At 43.3% G+C, this 26,849-nt stretch overlaps 1 protein-coding gene across 7 annotated transcripts in view; it reads left to right on the forward strand.

Moving 5' to 3' along the window:
* map2k5 (mitogen-activated protein kinase kinase 5) overlaps window positions 1-26,849 on the forward strand; it is a 241,979-nt gene that overhangs the window by 114,912 nt on the left and 100,218 nt on the right. For all 7 annotated transcript variants that reach the window (XM_067971342.1, XM_067971343.1, XM_067971344.1 and 4 more), the window contains 4 exons: window positions 5,189-5,228; window positions 16,403-16,471; window positions 16,569-16,650; window positions 19,354-19,415. In XM_067971342.1, the coding sequence (XP_067827443.1) occupies window positions 5,189-5,228; window positions 16,403-16,471; window positions 16,569-16,650; window positions 19,354-19,415 (253 nt within the window). The remainder of the gene's footprint in view (window positions 1-5,188; window positions 5,229-16,402; window positions 16,472-16,568; window positions 16,651-19,353; window positions 19,416-26,849) is intronic.

Raw genomic sequence — 26,849 nt, forward strand, 5'->3', positions numbered from 1 at the left:
ATTTGTGTGAATTAATATGAATTAACTTACAAACATTGGATTTGACACAAATCCTTTGGAGATATGGGTAGCCTATTACATGTATCATCTTGACTGTAAGGTGATATGTACTGAGGCAATTTGAACTCCAAAAATTCATCAAATGTTGAACAGGTTTGAAACAAAGTACTTTGGAAATCTTTTGATTATATACACATGAATATATTATCAGCCAGTTGCTTGGCTTGAAAGAAAACACGTTGAATGCTGCATCTCTCGGGTTTCATTTATGTGCTGTTGCAAGGTAAGTAAGCTACAGGTGACCCCCAGGTACCTTTTGTAAGCACATTTTTTGTTGGGTAGATAAGAATGGAGACTATCATTAAAAGAGATAATTAGAATAGTCACTGTTTCCAACTTGGAGCTGCTGCTGTTAATTAAAACACTACTGGTGTAGGATTGTATTTTAGTGTAACCATACCTCTGCGCAAAAGTGCATTAATCACTTTACAGCTAAAGTGCTGAAATGTGTTGATAGCGCAGACAGCTGAGAACCCAGGATCTCTGTGAAGCAGACAAATTACTTCTATTCCAGCTAGCCTTACATTTGGAAGAAGAGAGGGGATGCGGGCAGAGCTCACCCTTATCAAAGTTCGTGATGTAACTCTACAAATGATAATTAACTGCTAAATTGGCGTGGTAAACTGGAAGACAACGCTTTGTAAGAGAAGCCTGGGCCTGTGTCCTCATTGGAAACTCAAACCCGGCCTTTATGGATGAATTAACGTGCATCATAATTAAATCATCAAGCATTCCCTTATTATTCAGTTAGTAACAGTAAACCATTGTGGTTTCAGGAAGATCATCTTTCTTGTCAAGTAACTGACATGCTAATTAACCTGTTGAGATCCTCCAGTGGAAGAGCATTTAAAACAGCCAGACATGAAGTATACAAGTTCAGAGCATTTACTTATCTTCTAGTGATCTGTTGGTAATGGCTTCTTACTTACTGTAGGTTTATCTTTACTTACAGAATAGGATGTTAGCCCTTACTTAACATAATAGATATTGAACTACGAAAGCCTTAATGATGGAAGTAAAGTTACATGTGTATATTATCCTCTGCCATTCTGTTTTTTTATATAAAAATAAACCAAGGAAAATTGAACTGGATTTTGTCTGTATTCTGTAAGAACACTGGTCAAATATAGGGAGTAAGTTTCATTCATTTAACACACATTAGAAATGTTGCTCAGTGTTTCAGTATTTTTGGAGTTTTCTTTCAGCTCCAATTTTCTCCATTCCTCTTCCGAAATTATTGCATTATGGTGGGGTGTGGGCTGAACTCTAGTATCTCATTCACGTGGTCATTCTTTATGTGTGAGGCTGTACTATAAGTTGTGGCATTACTGCTGAACTTGATTGTGTCCTGACTCAACATCCATACACATCCACAATTTCCAGCAGTACTCTATTAGTGTTCAAAGAAATAACTTGCATTCATATAGCACCTCCATAAAGTAGCTCAAACATCCCAAAGTGTTTCCCATAGTATGAATTGTATTGTGCAATTACTGTTATTATCTGTGTAAACACTGTAGCCAGTTAGCACATAGCAAGGTTCTACGAACGGCAGTGAGATGAATGATCACTTGATCTGTTTTTTGGTGGTATTAATTGTGGGAACAATGTTAGTCAGGACACCGGAAGAATTCCCTGCTTATCGTGGCTAACATCACGACAAAAGGAACACGGGGAAAGATTTTCCGTATTTACTATTTGGTGCAGATAGGTTTAGGAAGAGAATTTCAGAGTGCAGGATCATGATGACTGAAGACTGCCATTGGTAGTGGATTGAACGGAGGGAGTGAATAGTAGACTAGGGTCCTGTGGATGTCAGATTGGTTATAGACCTGGATGAGGGTGCAGAGGTAGGAAGGGAGACCTTGGAGGGATTGGTGGATAAAGAACAATGATGTTGGTGAAGGCAAGTGAATGGGACTTAGTGTGGGATAAGGTATGAGCAGCGGTGTTCTGGATGAGTTGGAGTTTGTGTAGGAACAGCTTGAGAGGCTTTTGAAGAACTAGAAGCTGGAGGAGTCAAAGGTGTAGGTGATAGTTTACAATAGTATTCTTCAAAATGTTATTTTTCTGAATAGGATATTGTTTAGACTCAGATTTTTGTCTGCTGAGTATACCTAATGTACCAAGATTACCAAAGGGTAGGCTGTGATATAAAGATGTCATATCAAATGCATGATTTTAAAAGTGTAGAACTAGAATTGCAAATAAAACAGGAAAAGAACCAGAGAATATAAATGTTATAAGGAGGTTAGATGATGGAAAGATAAAGGCAAGGTTATGGAAATATTGCAGAAGAAATTTTCTGGAATTAAATGATTTAATTTGATGGTCAGACCTGTTTAATGCTAATATGCTCATAGGTAGATAGGGAATTTCACACCTAGGCTGGGTGTTAAAAGCTCTTTGATGCTTTTATATGTTAAACTTGAGCAAATTGAGGTGCTTTAACCTAGAGTCCCCATTTACACTGGAGACCTTGTATTGGTATAAATCTGTCCTAAATTTAATCAGAATTAAACTGCGCTGATACAAATCTGGTATTAAAATTCACCCCCTCTTGTCTAAGGCAGTGCTGTTTTAAGGTTGGCATCCCCAGTGTAAACCGACAAGCAGATCTGAAGTAGAAATAGTACAAATGCTCCAGAATGCTTTGTCATCGGCATGTTTTACATTATGACCCTTTAAAGTTAATCTGGCCAGGACCTGGAGCAATTTGAAGCGGAACAGCTGCAGGTCCCAGTATAAATAGGGCTCCAGAAACATTTATGACCTCATATGGGCTTTATTAGGGGAATAGGAAGTGGTTTGGTGTTTGGGGAATTCTGTAAGTGGGTTATGATGTAAAACAGCCTGATCAGTTTGCTGTAATAGGAGGGAATAGATATGGTACATAGGGATTTTGTTCTTTAGTTGGGTATGTGTTTATACCGGTTTGACCACACTTTAAAATTCCTGACTTCCTGGAGACTGATTGGCACCGTGGGTAAGGAAATGGTTCTTTCACTCTTATGTTCTGGTTATGAATGTAGACCAGACTGGTAGTTTACCTTTGAAGTTTCCCAGTCTGCCTAGGAGGGTTCTGAATCACATAGACAGCCCTGGTATTGCAAGTAAGCCGATTGCTCCATTGTCCTGCCTGGAGCAGTGCAGTTGGGCATTTATCTGTGGCACCGGAGGTCACAGCCAATCTAGATCATCCAGGATACTTCGTGGAGATGTGCAAGTATCTGATGTGATAAAAGTTAATTGACTGTGGTCAAAAAAGTCATAAGTGAAATGGGAGTCTCAAAACAGTTCCTGATGAGTATGGTTCCATAACTCTAGTAATGTGGCATTAATTTGGCACTCACATCCAAGTGGGAAAGAAGAATGGCTGGTGTAGAAACTGGAACTGTCGCTGGCTATTGTTTTTAGGTCCAGGCATGCTTGTGGCATTGTAAAAGGAACTTTTATTTTGCATCTAACCTGTGGTTTTTCTACTGTAGAAGTGGTTTGTGCTGATAGTAGAGAATTCTTTACCATGCCATCCCTCACCTTAAAGTTCATCATGTGTCTTTGCTGGGTAAAAGTCAACCCAGCTAATGAGCCTAAATGGTTTTTGTGAAATTTGGCTTGAATACTGCAATATGTAAGCAGTAATTTCATACTCAACCTGAATCTCTCCTCCTCTCTGTCGTCTGTAGAATCAAAAGTAAACATGCATCAGTTCTTTCATCGCTTCTGGCTGCTTTTTCAATTGATTATGTGTATGTATCTGTTATGTAATCTTTCTTTAGTCATGACTATTCCTTGTTTGTAAGGTGGCATTTATAAAATACTAACTCAGCCACTGTCATTCATATTCATCATGTATTTCTCATTGTCTCCATATTTTCAGATAATTACACATTTACACCAACTACTCCAGCTTTATAAAAGTATCTGTTGCAGTTCTACAGAGAGAAAGTGCCAGGGAGAGCCTCTGATCAGGATGATTTCCTGTACAGTGACGTGTTTTTGTTCTATGAATGTCATATAATGATGTGTTGAACAACATTTAGGTGGTGATGCCTGTTAAGTGGCAGCATAAGTATTTGCTGCCACTCAAAAAAAAAAATCGGTTAATTGGTAACATTTGTACACCGAGCAACGCACTTCGAGATAAAATATAAGGGTCGAGAAATGGACTGGAGAGTTGTTCTGCTGGGTGACAGCAGATATTGAATATGCTTGCCCATATTTGGGCAAATGTATTCAAGTTAGACAGTAATGACATCGATTTTCCATTATTAATGTCTTTAGTAATGCTGGGCATCAGGAACACAAGTACGTTCCTGGTGTTCAGTATTACAGAGTGGGAAGGTTTAAAAAGTAAAGATTTGCCTTGCCTAATGCAGTCAATTAATTGTATTAAGCAAGGCAGGAGAATAAATGAAAAAATGTTTTTTCTCTTCAGCTTGGGCAATCGACAAGCAACACTGCAGCAAGTGCGCAGCCATTTTCCCCTGGCTCCCACCTGAGGCAGCTGACACAGGGTTAGTGGGAAAAACCACCGGAAGCCCACCAATGACATGTAAATGAGCCTGACCCTGGAAGATCCATCAGGGTCAACGCTCAGCAGGACAGGTGGGCACAAACCATCCAGTAGCCTACCCCTTCGGAAAACCCAGCCCATAGAGTCTCGGGGTCTACCAACAATTGTTCCCAAGTTTCCTCAATCAGTCAATTGTCTTGTTAGGTCATTGGTTTGCAGCAATATATTCAGTCAAGATAGCTATTAGTGGGAGATAAATTTGGCATTGGGGTACTATTTCGTTCTGTTCTCCATCACCACCACAGTCACCAATTGCAGGGTAAAGAGCACTGTCAGCCACGGAAAGATCTGCAATTGCTTAGCTGCCATCTCTGCTGAAGTCCAAGATGCATAACTTGGGAGGGCTGCAAAGCAGAGAAAATGAGAATCGCTATTCATTTAATAAACAAAAAAATCTGTAGTCCACACATCCTTCATTATGATGTGAAGATAGAAATTATTTGTAAATGTGCGTAATGTGAATAACAGGCATCCCTTGACGTTTGTAACTTGTTTTTCTTGTGTGGCTTTGGTATTTGGATTACTCAGTGACTTTATTTTAATTCCACACAGAGCTTACCATGTCCCAAGTGGAAAAATATTAGCAGTTAAGGTAAGATGAAAGTTTTGTTTGTACATGTTACTTTCATAAGTTATTTTTAAACAGTGTGTGTTACTGTTAATTTTTAAAATGCTCTTTTTGTTAGTATTATGCACATTGCATCGTTCAGGCAGTTTTTATTTATTTTGAACTCTGGATGACTTGTTTCCCTCCACTGCCAACAGCACTGAGGCCAATTGCCATCCCAGCTGAGATCAACTAACTCGGCCTTGATCGGGAATCAAACCTCGTAACTTGTGGTCTGTATGGCTCAGTGCCACATCAGGCAATGTCTTTCCCCACCAAACTATTGGGGAGCTACATTTAGGCAACGTTGTACATACTTTGAGTAATACAGTATGGTAGTCAAGTGGTTATGGCATTGGACTAGCAATCCAAAGGTCATGAGTTGGATTCCCACCATGGCAAGTTGTGAAACTGAATTCAATAAATCTGGAAATTTGTGGGCTGCCACCAGGAAAAATGACCGTGAAAACTGCTGGATTGTTGTAAAAATCCAACTGGTTCACTAACGTACTTCTGGGATGGGGATCTCTGCTACCTTTACTTTTAGCCCACACTATGTGGTTGACTCTTAATGCCCTGTGAAGTGGCTTAGCAAGATAATGATTTGTAAAAATAAACAATAACACTACAAATAATATTTTAGAGTAAAAATGCACGGTTGCAGTTAACTAATGGCAATTGCTCTTATACCAACAGTATCCTGTACATGTAATTAAATGCAGTTAAATCAAAGAAGGTATGACCATCAGCTATAAATTATTTAGTTGGTCACAAATTCGAAAGATGTACTGTTCCCCATTCATTCAAGCTCCATGTACAAAGATGATATTGCCATTGGCCCACAGGGGAAGATCTCCTGGGCACAATATCCTTTAAAGAAATTTTTATAGACATTGCTCCTTAATTTTATTCTACAGCTTATAGTTCACACAGCATTGTTTTACAAGAGTAGATGTGCAAGACAAAAAATATAGAAATATTCTGACACTTTGGAACAGTTTCTTGTTTTACAAATTCTGGATGGGAATAGATTGACTGTGACTCAAATAAACAGGTATCCCTCATCCCCATATTATATAGCTGCCTCAATAACATCTGTCTCTGCACCTGACCTTGATTAGACTATTGAAAGAACATGAAAATGATGACAGCTGATTATTTAAGGGTGGTCTATGCTAAAACAAAAGCAAAATTTTGAACAAAATTAAAATCTAGAAGAATATTCTAATAGGCATACTAGGCTTTTGGAATTGAGTGCTTTTCTTAATTTCCTCACATTAAAAATAACAAAAATGCTCCCTTTGAATGCTGATTTGAATAATTAGACCTAGTTGGTGAAACACGCACTCATTAGATATGCTTGAGTCAGAGCAAATGAATGGCTGCTTGCTGGTCTAAAAACGTGTGGTTTTTTTTGAATATCTGTTCATTTGCAACAAAATATAAAGAAAACAATATGGCATAGCAACATAACTGCACCCAGTAGAGCAATCGACTGGCTGGCATTCCAAATGCGCAAGGATACTACTGAGAGATTCTGTAGTTCAGAGTAACATCAGGAATCTATAACTTACCTTGAACAGGCAGTTGGGTAACAATGCCTTATAATGGATTTTACACTTGCGCATAGCTGAAGCAGCCCTCTTGGGTGTAAACAATCCCATGGCATTCTTCAAAGAAGACCAGGGTAGTTCCTCCTTGTTGCTCAACCAACACCACCAAGAACAGATTGTCTGGTCATTTATTTAATTGTTGTTTGTGGGACCTTGCTGTGTGCAAATTAGTTGCTGCATTTTGGTTGCTGCATTTCTCTACATTACAACAATGACTTCACTTCAAAAGTGGCTGTGTAGTATTTTGGGACATCCTGAGGTAGTGAAAGGCACCATATAAATGCAAGTTTTTTTTCTTTCCTTTCAGTTTATTAAAGAACACAGAATTGAGAAATATTCTTTTTTTTTCTTTGGACTTAACTTCAATTTTGTATATAGTTTCTGGAAAAGCCCAGAAAATAATTGTGCAGACTCGGGGCAAAAAAGGCTGGCCAACTTTCAAAATGTGGAGATGCCGGTGATGGACTGGGGTTGACAATTGTAAACAATTTTACAACACCAAGTTATAGTCCAGCAATTTTATTTTAAATTCACAAGCTTTCGGAGATTTCCTCCTTCCTCAGGCAAATGTTTCAAGAGCTCCTTGAAGCCTACGCATTTATACATATAGAACAATACATGGTGTTTACAGACTGCCCCTGCAACTGCCCGTTGCCAAGGCAATCACCGTGTTCAGACAGAGAGGTGTCACCTGCAGAACCCCCGAATACACATTCAACAAAAAAACAAACAGGGAAAAAAACAGAGAGAGGCAGAAACATCCGGAAGGCAGAGAGAGCCAGCAAATGACCCATTATATTAAAAACAGATAACATTTGTTCGCTGGTGGGGTAACGTGTAGCGTGACATGAACCCAAGATCCCGGTTGAGGCCGTCCTCATGGGTGCGGAACTTGGCTATCAATTTCTGCTCGACGATTTTGCGTTGTCGTGTGTCTCGAAGGCCGCCTTGGAGTACGCTTACCCGAAGGTCGGTGGATGAATGTCCATGACTGCTGAAGTGTTCCCCGACTGGGAGGGAACCCTCCTGTTTGGCGATTGTTGCGCGGTGTCCGTTCATCCGTTGTCGCAGCGTCTGCATGGTCTCGCCAATGTACCATGCTCTGGGGCATCCTTTCCTGCAACGTATGAGGTAGACAACGTTGGCCGAGTCACAGGAGTATGAACCATGCACCTGGTGGGTGGTGTCCTCTCGTGTGATGGTGGTATCTGTGTCGATGATCTGGCATGTCTTGCAGAGGTTACCGTGGCAGGGTTGTGTGGTGTCGTGGACGCTGTTCTCTTGAAAGCTAGGTAGTTTGCTGCGAACGATGGTCTGTTTGAGGTTGGGTGGCTGTTTAAAGACGAGTAGTGGAGGTGTGGGGATGGCCATAGCGAGGTGTTTGTCCTCATTGATGACATGTTGAAGGCTGCGGAGAACATGGCGTAGTTTCTCCGCTCCGGGGAAGTACTGGACGACAAAGGGTACTCTGTTGGTTGCGTCCCGTGTTAGTCTCCTGAGGAGGTCTATGCGATTTTTTGCTGTGGCCCGTCGGAACTGTCGATCGATGAGTCGAGCGTCATATCCCGTTCTTACTAGGGCGTCTTTCAGCGTCTGTAGGTGTCCATCGCGTTCCTCCTCGTCTGAGCAGACCCTGTGTATTCGCAGGGCCTGTCCATAGGGGATGGCCTCTTTGACGTGGTTAGGGTGGAAGCTGGAAAAGTGGAGCATCGTGAGGTTGTCCGTGGGCTTGCGGTAGAGTGAGGTGCTGAGGTGCCCGTCTTTGATGGAGATTCGTGTGTCCAAGAAAGAAACTGATTCTGAGGAGTAGTCCATGGTGAGCTTGATGGTGGGATGGAACTTGTTGATGTTATCGTGTAGTCTCTTTAGTGATTCCTTGCCGTGGGTCCATAGAAAGAAAATGTCGTCGATGTATCTGGTGTATAGTGTTGGTTGGAGGTCTTGTGCAGTGAAGAAGTCCTGCTCGAACTTGTGCATGAAAATGTTGGCGTATTGGGGTGCGAATTTGGTCCCCATGGCTGTTCCGTGTGTTTGGGTAAAGAACTGGTTATCGAAGGTGAAGACATTGTGATCCAGGATGAAGCGGATGAGTTGTAGGATGGCTTCCGGAGATTGGCTGTTGTTGGTGTTGAGTATTGATGCTGTCGCAGCGATGCCGTCATCGTGGGGGATACTGGTGTATAGTGCCGAGACGTCCATCGTGGTGAGAAGTGTTCCTGGTTCAACTGGTCCGTGGGTACTGAGTTTTTGTAGGAAGTCTGTAGTGTCGCGACAGAAGCTGGGGGTTCCCTGTACGATGGGTTTCAGGATGCCCTCGATGTATCCAGAGAGGTTCTCACACAGGGTTCCGTTGCCTGATACGATGGGACGTCCGGGTGTGTTGGCTTTGTGTATCTTTGGGAGGCAGTAGAAGTCTCCCACGCGGGGATTACGTGGGATGAGAATGCGTAGGATGCTTTGAAGGTCTGGATCGAAGGTCTTGATCAGTTTGTTGAGCTGGTGGGTGTGTTCTTTGGTCGGATCTGCGGGTAACCGTCTGTAGTGTTCCTGGTTGTCCAGTTGTCGGTATGCTTCTTTGCAATAGTCTGTTCTGTTCTGTATGACTATGGCTCCTCCTTTGTCCGCTGGTTTGATGACGATGTTGCGGTTGGTCTTGAGAGCGTTGATGGCGTTGCGTTGTGCTCGGGTGACATTCTGGACTGTCTTCTGAGTGCGGCTGATGAATCTGGCATTGACGCATTTCCTGACGGCTTGAGCATACATGTCCAGCTGAGGGCAGCGACCCTCCGGAGGAGTCCAGTTTGACTCTTTCCTCTTCGGTTGCTGTACCGCGGATCCCTCTGTCTGCTGTTCCGGATCGTCGATTGTCTCATTGGGTTCGCTGCTGAAATCTTGGGGTTTGTGGTAGAATTCCCGGAGCCTCATTCTCCTGATGAATTCCTCTGTGTCCGCCGCGAGACTAGTGGGGTCCATTTTGGTAGTGGGGCAGAAATTGAGCCCTCGGCTGAGAACTTCGATTTCGTCTGGTTGAAGGGTGTGGTCGGATAAATTGACAATAGACTTCCCTGTGGTTGCAACCGTGGTACCAGGGGAAGCTTGGTCGTTGCTGGTGGTGATGCCGAGTTTCTCAAGCTTCCTGCTCTTGGTTTTCATGTAGGCAGCGTAGTTCCGTTGCCTCGTCTGTTTGGCGGTATAACGTAGCTGGTCTGCTGTGTCCTGAGTACAGGTTGAGAGTATGGACTCTATCTTGGTTTCGAGGTTGTGGCGTCTGCTGTAGAGTTGGTGTATGAGATGGTTGCGGAGTGTGCGAGAGGTACGGCGGCAGAGTCTCTCAGCGTAATCCGAGTTGTATGTGGACTTGAGTGGGTTCGTGATCTGGAGTCCTTTCGGGATCTTGTCTGCTTTCTTGCAGCTCTGTAAAAACTTGATGTCTGTGTCTAAATGCGCGATCTTCTTGGATATCCTTTCCACTGTGAGCCGGCAGTTTGTGGTGTCGATGGTAGTCATGATGTGGAGATGCCGGTGATGGACTGGGGTTGACAATTGTAAACAATCGTCGAGCAGAAATTGATAGCCAAGTCGTCGAGCAGAAATTGATAGCCAAGTTCCGCACCCATGAGGACGGCCTCAACCGGGATCTTGGGTTCATGTCACGCTACACGTTACCCCACCAGCGAACAAATGTTATCTGTTTTTAATATAATGGGTCATTTGCTGGCTCTCTCTGCCTTCCGGATGTTTCTGCCTCTCTCTGTTTTTTTTCTCTGTTTTTTTCCCTGTTTGTTTTTTTGTTGAATGTGTATTCGGGGGTTCTGCAGGTGACACCTCTCTGTCTGAACACGGTGATTGCCTTGGCAACGGGCAGTTGCAGGGGCAGTCTGTAAACACCATGTATTGTTCTATATGTATAAATGCGTAGGCTTCAAGGAGCTCTTGAAACATTTGCCTGAGGAAGGAGGAAATCTCCGAAAGCTTGTGAATTTAAAATAAAATTGCTGGACTATAACTTGGTGTTGTAAAATTGTTTACAACTTTCAAAATGTTTAACTTCAAATTTGCATTAGATTAAACATACTTGTTTTTTTGAAGACACTATCTTTCTTTAAAGGGAAGACTTGAGGTTGAGCTTTATAATTAGTTTATCTTGTATTTTCCTCAAGATCATAACCTAGTTTTTTTTAAAAAACAATAAATCAGTGTAAAATTTTTTAAAATAGACCCGAATACAAACCACGACTTAAAACGATACTTTTTTTTAACTAAATGGTTGTATACTAACCTTAAAGAAAAAAAAGTAACTAGCAGAAGTGAATTTGCCAGCACAGTTTATATGGTCAGAGTACGCTATTTGCTATCAACTGTTATCGCTGGTAGGGGGAAACTGGGAGAAAATGGCTTTGTGTTGCATCATTGGAGTATATTCATGACCAGTGCTACACCCATACAAATGCATAACAAATTTATTAAATCTCTCTGCAATTCTTTAATGCTGGTGTTAACCCGTTTAAAATAAACTCAAAATATATCCAATTATCCCACCCAGTCTGAAACAGGAATTATTGTGCCTCCAACTAGAAGTTTGGCCATATATTGAGGAATTTCCCCGTTCACTTTTAAAATATTAGCAATGATGTTCAAAAGGTACATATATAGATTTTAACAGGGGTGTTAATTTAAAAATGGAAACTAAGGATAAAGCAATTACAGAGCTTAATCCCAAATTATTCTTTTAATGTTTTTGGCAGTGTTTTAACATTTTTAAAAATAATTAAATTGAAATCTTCCCAAAATTCCTTGTGTAGCTTTCCTTTTTGTATATACACACAAAGATATCAATAGTATGTAGTACTTACTGTTCTCTCATAACTAGCCTTGACCACTGTTGGGCACAGCCCAGCATTCAAATGCTTAATTTGATTCATCATTTGTATAGTAATCATGCATCTCAGATGCTGTGAAAGTACATATAAAGACAATTGTGTCAGCTAGGGATTATATAAGTAAATTAAACTGGAATAGTAGCTTAATTTGACCTGTGATTCTGCACTCCTTCCCTTAAGTGGAATGTGCGCTGCTCCTGCAAATAGACGAAGTCATCCATGTCAGCCAGTGATGAATTGCCTTATTTATACTGTATATTTTAATAGCCTTGCACTAATTTAAGTTGAGCACAAAGAGTAAATTATAATTCAGTCAGTTGACTGCTTGTATTTAACTTGACAACTCATCCTTGTTTGTCCTGGAGGTGTATTGGTGATCTGAGCAAATTTACTCAGGTACTCCACTCTCAGCCTTAAACGCTATTCCTAATAACTGCCGGCACATATTAATTGAGGAACACTGGGATGTGTGGAGGTGAATTATTCCATTTTTTTTTCACCGGGAGACCCTGAGTTGAATTTTGTTGGCGAATGACTATTGATTCACAAGTATGTGGTTTTAAATTTTCCTTGGCAGCAGGATATTACAGTTACAAGTCAATTTGGAGCTGCTTTTTATAAATCACCCTACAGCAAGGTAAAAAATGGGTTTCCACATGATCTCAAATATGCCCCCCACTATATAAAAAAAAGTGACAGCTTTTGTGTGGCAGGTTAACCAGTCATGTGCTGGTTGTCCTGTGAAGCTTAGGTGCATTTTCTGTTTCAAGCTTTAATTTCAGTTTCGATTACAAACTCTCCTTGCTGGCATTGTTTCCACGCTCATAAACTACAAGTCATCCAGAACACCACAGCTTGCATTTTCTTCATCACCCCCATTTCTTGCTAAACTTCTGGCTCTCCATGTCCCAGAGGAATGACTTTTAAGATTCTAATGCTCATCTTTAAATCGCTCAATGGCATTACCTCTCTCTCTACCTCCACATGGACACCCTCCACTCCTCTGATATCGGCCTACTTCTCATTTCTCCTTCCTCTGCTCCACCATTGGCAGCCGATCCTTTAGCGATTATGTTCCTGTCCTCTAGAATTCCCTCTCAGCATCTCCTTTTTAACCCCCCTTGCTGCTTTCAAGAGTTTCCTAAAGATCCATGCTTTTGCTTCTTCCTAACCCCTCATTTTCCATTCAGTGTCCATTCCCCTGTAAAGGCCTCTGAAATGTTTCTCTGTACTTAGGAAGTTCTGTAGAAATGCAAGTAGCTGCTGTTGAAGCCTGTTGCAATGATTCAGGTTGATACTAAAGATCGCATTGCACTATTTGAAGAAAGCAGTGTGTTTACCTTATATTCTGCCCAGCATTTCTCCCTCAACTACCACCACCAAAAAGAGATTAACTGCTCATCTCACTGCTGTTTGTGGGGTCTCGGATTAATGTCTCATCTGAAAGACAGCCACCTCTGACACTAAAGTGCCAGCCTAGATTATATATGTTAGTCCCTGGAGAAGAGTTTGATCCCAAAATTTAGAGGCAAGAATGCTACCACTGGGCCAAGTTGACACTGGTACAGGAGGATACGGTATAGCATTTGCAACTATTTGTGTCTTGTCAAGTGAAGGACTTTGCTATTTACTTGCTGAATGATGTTTACTTGTTCACATGTCCTCATTTAATTTTAATTTGTACAATTATGGAATTAATCTCCTCCAAAGCTAGGTGGACCCACCTCCTCCAACCCCATTTCTTAGTTAACTTTAAGTGACTATGTGATGCTGCATTCCTAACCTTGTAGGGTGGGGTCCTGGAGTGTAAAACTGGCGTTGTTGAGGTGGGGTGGAGAGGATCACGGGGTGTGCATCTTGCCCTGTGGGAGAGACATGAAATACACACCTTTTAAGTAGAGTCTGAAGCACAAAACAATGTTAGAAGGCTGTAATTCAGACGAGCAGATTTTATGAGTACAAAAAGAAGTGATGTATTAACAGTCATAGCTTGCTAAGATTGAATTACTGTCTTAACTTATTGCCTACTACTTGTTTTTAATATGTTTACAGTACAGAAAAAGATAATTTGGCACATCATGTCTGTACTGGCTGTTTGCTAGAGCAATCTGAAACTAGTCCTTTTGCCCTTTTCTCTCCTCATTAGGAAGGCAAATGGTATGTTGGCTTTTGTTGCAAGGGGGTTGGAGTGCAAGAGTAGGAAATCTTGCTGCAATTGTACAGGGCTTTGGTGAGACCACACCTGGAGTACTGTGTGCAGTTTTGGTCTCCTTACCTAAGGAAGAATATACTCGCCTTAGAGGTGGTGCAACAAAGGTTCACTAAATTGATTAAAGGGATGAGAGGGTTGTCCTGTGAGGAAAGGTTGAGTAGAATGGGCCTATATTCTCTGGAGTTTAGAAGAATGAGAGGTGATCTCATTGAAACATATAAGATTCTAAGATGGCTTGATAGGGTAGATGCTGAGAGGATGTTTTTCCTGGCTGGAGAGTCTACAACTAGGGGGACATAGTCTCAGGATAAGGGGTCAGACATTTAGGACAGAGATGAGGAGGAATTTCTTCACTGAGGGTCGTGAATATTTGGAATTCTCTACCCCAGGGGGCTGTGGATGCTCAGATGTTGAGTATATTCAAGACTGAGATCAATAGATTTTTGGGCTGTAGGGGAATCTAGGAATATGGGGATCAGGCTGGAAAGTGGAGTTGAGGTCGAAGGTCAGCCATGATCTTATTGAATGGCAGAGCAGGCTCAAGGGGCCGTTTGGCCTACTCCTCCTATTTCTTAAGTTTTTATGTTCTTATAACCCAGTATCTTCCTCTGCTTCAAATATTTATCTACTTTTCCCTGAAAAATTGCAGTGGTCTCTGCCTCAACCACTTTTTCTGGCAAAGCATCCCATACTGCAACAGTCCTCTAAAGAAAATAAGATATCTATCTTTCTTCAACAACTGACTTTTTAAATTGTTATATATTAAGTGCAGTAGCACCAGGAAAAAGGGGTAACAAATATAATAAAGAAAAAATGCAAATGCTGGGAATCTGAAATAGGAGAAAATCTTTTAAATTCAAACAGACCCAGTCAGCATCTTACACAGAAAGATAGGTTACTGTTTCATTTGTGACCCTTCAACAGAACTGTATCTTTCTAGCATTTTTCTTTTATTGTAGCAAAAATAATGGTGTAAAATATTGTCAGATAACTATTAAAGAATGAATTTTTTGTTTCATGAACTTTACCAGTATATAAGCTGTATGTTATATGGATACCTGAGACTGGTCGCAAATAATTAACTTAATTGAGGGGTTTGAGCAGGGTTCTAAACCACAAGAGCAAAACTTGAGCAACTTATTCCAGTCACCTGAATTCAACATGCTTTGAATTGCAGCTTTAAAATAGTTTGCCTGTTGTGTTCTTTCATTGGCTATCGGTGCAAACACTGACTATTGGGATATTTCATATGTTTGATAAGTCATCTTCATGCAAGGGTCAGGAATTGTGACATCATTCTTACCCAGGACTTCAAGACTGTAACTCCAGGAGTCTCCCAATGGCCTAGTGGGTAAAGCGACCACCCACTAAATCATACAGATCAGAAGACCTCAGGTTTGATTCCTGCGGTTAGCTGATCGTAGCTGGGGCAACAACTAAGCAAGCCTCAGCAAGTAGGAAGAAGAAAAACCAGCTTGGGTTTCTGCTCCTAATCACTACAGTGATTCCTGCGCATATTTGAAGACTGAATCGATGACAGCTCTGTTGCCCTCAAATAGCCTGTTGACACTGTCTAAGCTCCCACCTGAAGAGTGATCACTTAGGTGAGGTGCCAGAGAGCTACCAGAGACTTAGAAATGTAATAGCAAGAGTTACTGAATCAGTGCCTTTTAATAATACCTGCATTTGTGTAGAACATTGAAACCTCTCTCAAAATAAATAATATTTTTTGGAGGCTTATTGGCATGCAGTGACTGTGTAGGCAAATACAGCAGAATTCTGCACCTGCAGCATCCCACAAGTAGCAGTGAGATGAATAACCAATCAGTCTCTTTTTAGTGGTATTAGTTGAGTGAGGAATGTAGACATGGACACCAGGAGAACTCTTTGAATAGTGCCATGGGAACTTCAACATCCATTTAACATCCAGGAGATTGGTTTAACATCTCAGGAAAAAGATGACTTGTCTGCCAATATTGCACTGCCTCAGTACTTCACTGGTGTGTCAGCCTAGATTATATGTTGTAATCTGATGTGAGGCTTGAACCCACAACCTTCTGATCTAGAGTCGAGAATGTTACCAACTGGGCCAAGCTACGTTCAGGAGAGTAGTTTAGAAATTTAGCAGGAAAAAAAAATGGGATTCCTTATTTCCCCTCTTAATCTACAACTTTTTAAAACCCAAGCTTGGCAACTCTTAATCGTTGCCTCTTGAGTTACTTTATCTTTTCTCTTACTTTTTACAACCCTGGTGGTGTCCTGCACAATAAGCCTTGGCCTTTCACCTTGGTTTCTCAATAAGAAAAATAATTCACTGTTACCAATTTAAGTAGAAATAATCATAGTTGATTGCTGACAATTCCTGTAACCTGTATGTATAGTTGATGTATATTTCTTTTTAAAGTTGTAATATTTAGCCAATTAACATATTGCTGACATTTTATTTTATTGCAGGTTATTCCCTTAGACATTACACTGGAGCTTCAAAAACAAATTATGTCAGAACTAGAAATTCTTTATAAGGTAATTTTCCACCATTTGACTGCTAATTTTAGCTTCGCTTGAATTGTTTAAATTGTAAGAATGTTTCCTAAAACCTTTTTTATTCAAATGGTTACAGTGTGATTCGTCGTACATAATAGGATTTTATAGCGCATTTTTTGTGGAAAACAGGATATCAATATGTACAGAATTCATGGATGGTAAGTTTGAAGGTTATTTTAAACATCAAAATATTTGTAAGAAACTGAATTGCTGCAAGCTGTTGGGCAAAATCTGGTTACTTCCATGATATGTTCCTTTCTGTTTGGGTATGTAAATCGAAACTAGAAATAAATGAGGACACTTGACAGCTTAGAATGCTTTGGGAAAAAAAACTAACCCCAGAGTCTGTATTGAGACCTTCTGCAGCAAAACCTTTCACTTTATCAGCAGTAACTTGTTACACTTAAATCCACAGCAGCCCTGCAGCTTATCAGTGAATATAGCTAGATTTGATGGCACTTGAACTATTAGCTGAAACCTGATTTAGGTGGCAAATAGGCAACATTTCAATTTGGAGTATAGCTTAGAGGATTTGTGGGCTCCTTGACAGAATGTTATGAGGTTGCAATGGATTCAAAGCAGACAGGTTGGTTAGGGCGGTATGGATTTCTGTGCTTAGTATACAAAACAAAAAAGAGAAATATTGAATACCAAAAAGTGTTGTTATGTTCTTAAATGATCAGTACAAGTAGCTAGTCCATATGTTGTCATATCAAATGAATAACAGGTTAAAGAGCTAAATGATTTGGCATCATCTATCAGTTGTTTGTGTATATGTAAAGCCAAAAAGTATTTTCATAGAACGCTGCTTTTTCAGTGCTTTTTGTCATGTTTAGAAGGCACTGCCCCATGCTAGGGGTATGATTTCACAACAACGTGCATTTATTTAGCATCTTTAACGTAGTAAAACATCCCAAGGCACTTCACAGGAGCGTTATCAAACAAAATTTGACACCGAGCCACATAAGGAGATATTAGGACAGGAGAGGCAGGTTTTAAGGACCATCTTTAAGGAGGAGAGAGAGATAAAGATGCAGAGAGGTTTAGGGTGGGAATTCCAGAGCTTAGGGCCTAGGCAGCCGAAGTCAGGCCTGCTAATGGTGCAGCAATGAAAATCAGGATTGCGCAAGAGGCCAGAATTGGAGGAGCACAGAGATCTCGGAGAGTTGTAGGGCTGGAGGTGGTTACAGAAATAGGGAGGGGCGAGGCCATGGAGGGATTTAAAAACAAGGATGAGAATTTTAAAATCGATGTGATGTCGGACCAGGAGCCAATGTAGGTTAGCGAGGACGGGTGATGGGTGAACGGGACTTGGTGCGAGTTAGGATACGGGAAGCAGAATTTTGGATGAGTTCAAGTTTATGGAGGGTGCAAGGTGGGAGGCTGGCCAGGAGAGCATTGGAATAGTCAAGCCTAATGGCAACAAAGGCATGGATGAGGGTTTCAGCAGCAGATGAGCTGAGGCAGGGGTGGAGACAGGTGATGTTACGGAGGTGCAAGTAGGCAGTCTCACTGATGGAGCGGATATGGGGTCAGCAGCTCATCTCCGGGTCAAATAGGACGCTAAGGTTGCGGACGGTCTGGTTCAGCCTCAGACAGTGGCTAGGGAGGGGGATGGATTCATTCGCTAGGGAACGGAGTTTGTGGCAGGGACCGAAGACAATGGCTCCAGTCTTTCCAATATTTGGTTGGAGGAAACTTCTGCTCCTCCAATATTGGATGTCGGACAAGCAGCGTGAGCAAACACAGGCAGTGGAGGGGTTGAGAGAGGTGGTGGTGAGGTTGAGCTGGTGTAGTCAACATGCACGTGGAACCTCTCATGTTTTCGGATGATGTTGCCGAGGGGCAGCATATCGATGAGAAATAGGTGAGGGCCATGGATAGATCCTTGGGGGACTTGGAGGTAACGGTGCGGGAGCAGGAAGAGAAGTCATTGCAGGTGATTCTCTGACTACGACTGGATAGATAGGAATGGAACAAGGCTAGGGCAGTCCCACCCAGCTGGACAACGGAGGAGAGGCGTTGGAGGAGGATGGTGTGGTCATCCATGTCAAAATCTGCAGATAGGTCGAGAAGGATGAGGAGGAATAGTTACCATAGTTGCACAGGATGTAATTTGTGACTTCGCTAAGGGCCATTTCACTGCTGTGGCAGGGGCGGAAACTTGATTGGAGGGGTTCAAACATAGTGTTGCGGGAAAGATGGGCATGGATTTGGGAGGCGTTAACACAGTCAAGGACTTTGGAGAGGAAAAGAAGGTTGGGGATGGGACGGTAGTTTGCAAGGACGGAGGGGTCAGGAGTGGGTTTTTTGAGTATAAACAGAAGTATTTTCCCACCACCCAAGTATATAGGAATTGAGTTCCTAGTGGGTCACTTATCTCATGCTTATTACTCCATTGATGAAAATGCCCTGCCTGGTCAAACACAATTTTAATGTTGTGATTTTTCACGTTGCTCATTACCATCAAGTTGATGGACAGCAGGCCCGTGATATGTTGGGTGTGCCATTATGGTGCAGTAATCTCATTTTTCAATTTTAAAGTATAAGTAAATAAAACAAATATTTCATAAACTTCTGTTCACTTTTATGAATGCCAATTTGTTGGTTGTAATTTGGAGTTTAAAACCTAATTACTATATTCTCTAACACTGTATTTGTAGTGTTTTTAAAAATGACTATAAGTGCCTTGAGTAATTGGATGTTGTACTTGACCTTGAACCAGATAGGGTCCTCCAGTATATCATTCAGTCATAAGAGCACAAAAGTAATTTATTTTAGAGCTTACAGTTAATGATTTGTAATAATCATTTAATTTAATATATATTCATGTTTTTCTCCTCTATTGTAATTTCCTTTAGGAGGCTCTTTGGATGTATATAGAAAAATCCCTGAGCACGTACTAGGGAGAATCTCTGTTGCAGTAAGTTTAAATATTTTTAAAAATTATTTCTCAAGATCATATTTAGGAAAATATGCATAGAATAAATTCAGAAAAATTTCAGGGCACTTGAAATTATTAAGCTACTATATATATATTCTTTTAAAATTTTTCTCACACACACACACACACACACACACACACACACGAAGAATCTTAGGTGACAGACACAAATTGCAATTTACATATTATCACAGCCTGGGGGATGTTTGGAATTGTAGACACGGTTAGCTGGCTAAAGATTACAGGTAGGTCTTGTAAAAGTAATTAAATGTAACACTTCTATAATTTTTGGGCTGGTTGGGGGCATCCTAATGGAGTTTGTTTTTAAAACCTTTTATGACTACATTTGAACTCTTCATTTGCTGAAAGAAGCATAGCAGCGGGTGTGAGTGCGACTGATTATCGGAGCCTAAACAGATAGTATTTGCTTTCATTGGTCGGCTTTACAAGGTGAAATGCACTCGAGGGATTCTACATTAAAGTGCTAGGATGTATGTTTGTGCTTGTGATTTGCCACTCTGCAAGTTTCCAATCGTGCTGCCATGGGAAGTGCTGAGCAGGTGGAAGATACAGTCGAAGGCCCGGTCATCCTAAGTCATTCGGGTACACTTCGTTCTGGCCAGTTGTGGAGTAGCATTCATTAAGACCTTGCCCATTAGCCAGAGAGCAGATGTGGTAGGGAGGGAAAATTAAGAAAAGTCAACCTTACCCAGTATTTTCTTTATTTTCCTGGCCAATATTTATCCCTCAAACAACATCACTAAAATAGAATGTCTGGTCACTACAACATTGCTTTCTGTGGGACCTTGCTGTATGCAAATTGGCTGCTGCATTTCCTACATTACAACAGTGACTACACTTCAAAAGTACCTTATTGGCTGTAAAGCTCTTTGGGACGTCCTGGGGTCGTGAAAGTCGCTATATAAATACAAGTCTATCTTTCTTTCTTTTTATCCTGTTTCTCCAATGTGTAATACATAGCAAGCTGTGTGTTCCTGTGTATATTTTAAGAAAAGACTAGCAGTAATATGGGCATGGGGTCCAAACATCTCTCCTTGTGAGCTAGTTAAGATTTCATCCTCATGCTGTTTATGGCATTTAATGTACCATAAAATCAGGTGTATAAACTGCATTGTCAAGCTGTGATGTAATTTGGGCACTTACAGGATCAAGGTATGAATTGCTTTTTAGAGTCAGTTAACTCTCAATCCTTAATAAGATCTTCATGATTCAGATAGCTCTGTTTCGGATTAAAAAGTAGACTAATGGTGGGGAAAACTCTTGTATGGTGCCATGTGGATGGGAACATCAGGCCTAATTCAGCAATCCTGAGTTCCCAGCGGAAAAACACAAAAGGAATGAGTGCTGGAGATAGGGCTACAACACTGTAACCCTGATTCTTTAACCTATACTCCCTTACAGCACTTCTGTCTGCTGGCAGTGTGGAATTAATGCTATAAAGCGTGAAATGCCACTTGGCCTGTCGAAACTTGTTCCTTCGAAGTGCAGTGTGTGCTTTGCTGTATCGTGGATTCAACCTAACATTTCATTTCTTGCTGGAGTTGGATAATCACACTTTAAAGTCCCAAGAAAGGAATATTCTGTAAAATCCTACCCTGACACATTTAACTAGAGTGGGCATTGTGCAAGAAATGCAGTCCAGTATAAACGTAACCTGTTAACTGAGAAATACATGGGTTGAAATCGGGATGTGTGATATTAGGAACAAAGATGCTATCATGAAATTCCTCTGAGTCTGCTAATGACGATATTAACCCATTTCAGGTTAACATCTTTGTTAAAGTAGTAGACAAAGGAATTACATATGCCCATGTTAATGCATTCATTACCAATATTGCAAAACTTAATTTGAATGCAGCAGTATTTGAATCATTGGGCTCGAATTTAGCAGGCCTGCGGGTTCCCAGCGGGTGGTCCTCCGGGAGCGTCGAAACCGCGAACGGCGAAATTAGTGGGTTGCCCACGCGATCATAGCAGGCAACACACTAATAGGAATCAATTACCTGCTCCTCCGGGGTCCACGGCGCTGGCCTGCGCGTCGGTCGGGCTGCGCATGCGCAGTACGATCTGTCAGCTGGAGGCTCTCTAGTTAAAGGGGCAGTCCTCCACTGACAGATGCTGCAACCAATAGAACAAATTGCAGCATGGAGCAGCCCAGGGGGAAGGCTGCTCCCAGTTTAATGATGCCTCACCCCAGGTATCATCAGATGGGGTGAGGAGGAGGGGGAGGACACAGATCTTCCCCCCCGGCGGGCGGGAGGAAGCGGCCTGCCTCTGCCACCAAGAAGGCCTGGCTCGAGGTGGCAGAGGGGGTCACCTGCGCCGCCAACATATGGCCCACCTGCATACAGTGCAGGAGGCGCTGCAATGACCGCAGTAGGTCCGCCACAGTGAGAACACGAAGTCTTTCCCCTACACTCCGTCTGCCACAACACTGCCCCCACCCCAAATCTCCTTCAGCACCGCCAACACTATTCTGTCACATCACCCTTCATACCCACTCACACCCCATCCTCATCTTACCTCCACCTACTCACCTCGCCAGTACTCATCCTGCCACTAACACGCGACCCAATCCTCATACAATCTCATGGCTCCATCCCATACTCACCCTCTCGTGCATCTCCCTCACGGCCAGCCTCACTCAACCTGCCACCACCTGTGCTGCAGCCACAGGGCATGCATCACATATGTGCAGTAGGCAGCGTAAGGCAAACGTCTCGTCAGCATGAAGGGGGTGCACAAGGGTGTCTGAGGGTTTGTCATGGGTGTTACCCATATTGAATTTCAGAGCAACAAACAGCACACATTATATTGACACCACCACTGCCATGTCTCCGCGAATCCTGTCCGTTGTGTCCAATAATGCCCGCTCCTGGGTATCACTATGAGGACCCACCACTGATGCCACCCATCGTGTTACTGCAGAGTAGGTGCAGGTGTATTTGCAGGGCTCGTCCGCGCAGACGACTGAGAGACATCGGCGGTGTAGCCGGCTGCACCCTGGAAGGATGTGGAGGAGAAGGTGTGGAGGGCAGTGGTGACTTTGACAGCGACAGGTAAGCAGTTGGTGCTGGGGCCAGCCAGGAGCAGCTCGGCATGAAAGAGGCTGCAGATCTCCACGACTACATGTCGAGCGAATCTGCGCCTCCCTGTGCACTGCTGCTCGGAGAGGTCCGGGGAGCTGCGCCTCGGTCTGTGGACCCTGTGGCGAGGGTAGTGCCCTCTGCGACGCGTCTCTCTCTGTGGTAGCCCTCCCTCCTGCTGTGCAGGTGGGCGTGCAACAACACCGTGTTGGGGGGATCCACGTCTCTGCGGCGGACGGCGTGGACTGCGAGGCTGCTGGTGCTGGTCATGCTCTTCGTCCTCCGAGGGTGTCCACACACCACCCAACTGGCAGGTGTTGGTCTGAGGGGTTGTGCAGGGTAGGTGTGTGGGTCCTCGGACTGGGGCTGCGGTTTCGTGTCGGTCTGTCCTTTGGCTTGGCGGGGGGTGGTGGAGGGCAGGGGTTGCCCTATGTCTCGCGGTGGCCTCCTGCGTGGGTGAGGGCTCTCCCCCGTGGAGCGCACCTTGGCACCTGCCACAGGCTGCTGGCTGCAACACGCCTGGTTGGAGAGAGACTATTTCCCCCAGTGTGGGAAACTGACTGCCTTGAACCTAAAATCCCACACTTCCTCTTTTGACAGCTGCTTCAGCTCATTAACTGACCACAACGAGCAAGTTAAGTACTCTCAAGTGGAACCCCGCTGGCTTTAATTGCCTGCGGGATTCCCACCAGCGGGGCTTGCGCGCGCAGCCCCGCACGTCAGCGCGGTACCCGGAAGTGGCCGGGATTTCGTCGCGATCCGGTCACGTGACCGGAGATCGGGATTTTCGGGGCCACCCCGCTGGTAACCCGCCGGAAACCCGACCCTAAAATCGAGCCCATTATTTCGATAAATGGAGGCAGTTTGCTAATCCATATACCACAACCTGTTGTAATCATTCCTTCAAAAGTTCAATTGAAACAAAATCCATCAAAATCACTTAACAAAACATATTTGTATATTTCACTTAAACATAGTCTGATATTTAAAGTGTAGTATTGGCTTTAGATGAACTTTAGCAGTTGGTTGATTTTAGTGTTCAGCACTTCAAATGTAAACTGGATAATTGAGAGACATTTTATTTTTATTGAGGGTGACAGCCTGAAAGATTAGGTCATGTCACTTGTGAATTTTCTGACTTGCCCAAGCAGGAGACCGCAGTATATTGTTGTATGATATGACTGGCATATGGTAACTTTTGTTTGGTTTCTTTAGAAGTTTCTAACTTGATTCTGCATCGGAAAATGAACATGATCCTTTTTTGTTATTTTATGTTCATTACAGTGAAGATGGTTACTGCTGGAGAGTGGAACAATTTCTCTGACAATCTGTTCCTTTCGTGACATTTAGGGCTCGATTTTCGCACTCACGATCGGGTGCGTTTGTGGCGGGGGGGCTGCGAAAATCGGGGATTCCCGGGGCGGGTCAGGAGCCCGGCTCCAACCCGCCCACTTCCGGGTTTCCCACTGACACGCTCACATGCGCACGCAGCCCCCGTATGTGGGACTCCCGCTGGCAATTAAAGCCAGCGGGGTGCCACTTAAAGTACTTGAACAGGTACTTCAGGTTGTTTACAGACCTGATTGACCTGTTATTTTAGCAGGGATGGGATTTTGCAATTGACTGAGACTGTTTCCCATACTGGGGGCAACACTCCCAGTTCAAATGGACGTGTTGCAGCCATCAGCCTGTGGCAGCTGCAAAGGTCCATTTGACAGGTGCGGGGGGGAGACCCTCACTCCTTGCAGGAGGCCACTCTGTCACTTTGGACAAAGTTTGGCCTCCACCACCCTCCTCCTAACAACAAAATTCACCAACTTGCACACTTACCCCGGTGTCCAGACACATTTACCTACCTTGCAGACCCCCTCAGATGTACATCTTCCGGATGGGGACTGCCGCAGCTGCAGTCATGACCTCCTGCGAGGGCGAACAGCATCACCGGCCACGCTGTCTACCTCTGACACGTAGAGCTCCACAACACAGTGCTGTGGCACATCCAACTGCACAGCAGGAGGGAGGGCAACGGCAGAGAGAGATGCGTCGCAGAGGGCACTACCCTCGCCATAGGGTCCACAGACCGAAGCTCAGCTTCCTGGACCTCTCTGAGCAGCAGTGCACACGGAGGCTCAGAGTCACTCGACATGTAGTCGTGGACATCTGCAGCCTCCTTCATGCCGAGCTGTTCCCGGCTGGCCCAAGCACCATCTTCTTTCCTGTCGCTGTCAAAGTCACCACTGCCCTCAACAACTTCTCCTTCGTATCCTTCCAGGGTGCCACCGAGGACATCGCCGACATCTCTTAGTCGTCTGCACAAAAGAGCCCTGCAAATACACCTACACCCACTCTGCAGTGACACAATGGGTGGCATCAGTTGTGGGTCTTCATTGTGATCCTCAGGAAAGGGCATTATTTCACAAACCAGACGAGATTCGCAAAGATGTGGCAGTAGTGGTGACAATATATGTTATGTGAGTTGATCAGAAATTAAATATACGTAAAAACCATGACAAACCCTCAAACACCCTTGTGCATCCCCTTCATGCTCACGACACGTTTGCCTTATGCTTCCTACTGCACATATGTGATGCATGCCCTGTGGCTGCAGCACAGGTAGTGGCAGGTTGAGTGAGGCTGACCGTGAAAGAGATGCATGAGAGGGTGAGTATGAGAGAGAGCCATGAGATTGTATGAGGATTGGGTTGAGTGGTAGTGGCGGGATGAGTACAGGCAAGGTGAGTAAGTGCAGGTAAGATGAGGATGAGGTTTGAGTGGGTGTGAGGGGTGATGTGACAGAGTAGTGTTGGCTGTGCAGAAGGAGATGTGGGGTGGGGGCGGTGATGTGGCAGACGGGGTGTAGGGGAATGAGTAAGTGTACTCACTTTGGCTGACCTACTTAGGTGATTGAAGCGCCTCCTGCCCTGTATGCAGGTAGGCGATATGTTGGTGGTGCAGGTGACCTCCTCTGTCACCTCGAGCCAGGCCGCCTTGGTGGCAGAGGCAGGCCGCTTCCTCCTGCCCGCCGGGGGGGAGATCTCTGTCCTCCCCCTCCTCCTCACCCCATCCAATAAGAGCTGGAGTGAGGCATCGTTAACCTGGGAGCAGCCTTCCCCCTGGGCTGCTCCATGCTGTAATTTTTCCTATTTCTTGCAGCATCAGTCAGTGGAGGACTGCCCCTTTAAATAGAGCTCCTCCAGCTGACAGACCTTACTGCGCATGCGCAGTCCGCCCACTGCGTAGCTTAGCAGCGGGGAACCCGGAAGAACAGGTAAGTGGATCCAATCAGCCTGCGATTGCATGCGAAGCAAACTGATTTCACCGGGCGCGTTACCCACGCACCCAATCGACCCCCTGCCGCGAACCCGCCGCCATGGTAATATCGGGCCCTATGTCTTCCATGAAGTGATGGGCCGGATGTTGCTCCCAAAATAAAGGAGGAGCTCAACAGCTCTCTCCATTTTTAGTTGCGAATCGAAGGAGCAAGTTCCCACGTTTGCACGTGCGCACTAAAATGTGGAAATAGTGAACTTGCTCTTACTGGTGATTTGACAGCTTAGAATTAAAGGGCCATCGCACGCTGCAATCATTGAAATCACTGAAAAAGCGGCAACTTACTTATCTGCCCAGCTGGAAAGTAACTAATTATACCACCAAACAGGTACGCTTAAAAATACCAGGTCTAAACTAAGTTTTAAAAGCGCAGTTAGTCTTGATGGCTGCCAAACAACTCAAAATTAAGTTTTAAAAATGTGGAGTCTCATATTACTACTTATTTTAATAGTTTTTGGTCATTTAAAAAAAATTAAAGTCTAAAATTTTTTTTTACTTTTCCCTTCTGTCTCTTTAATTTAATTCAATTCTTTGGCTTTTTATTTAAAAATGTAACATTTTTATTTACAATGCTATACAAAATACTAACTTTAAATGAATGAAGTCTGCTTGCCTGCTTGTGGGTGTGACTTCTCTTCCTAACAGATTTTGTGGGTGTGACTTCTACTCTCGCAGACTGTTCCATGTGCATCAACTAATGCTACTCAGAGCTGGGTTGATAGCGCACAATTTTTTTGAAGTTCAGAATCACTAAATTTGACGCCACAGAGCTCGCAGTAAATTTATTCATTAATTTAGTTCACAGGAGCTGCGGTGAGCGTTGGCTCGCCGCTCTGCGCGATTTCTGGCCCTGTGACGTAGTCTTTTGATAACTGTTCTGTGCTGTTTCCTTATTTATCTATAATATATATAAAAATTCTTGAGACATGCCTATTTCCTGTTGTCACGATTTACTTAGCTTTCATAACGTTGGTAA

Source organism: Heptranchias perlo, chromosome 34 (genome assembly GCF_035084215.1).
Source record: "Heptranchias perlo isolate sHepPer1 chromosome 34, sHepPer1.hap1, whole genome shotgun sequence".
Lineage (NCBI taxonomy): Eukaryota > Metazoa > Chordata > Chondrichthyes > Hexanchiformes > Hexanchidae > Heptranchias > Heptranchias perlo.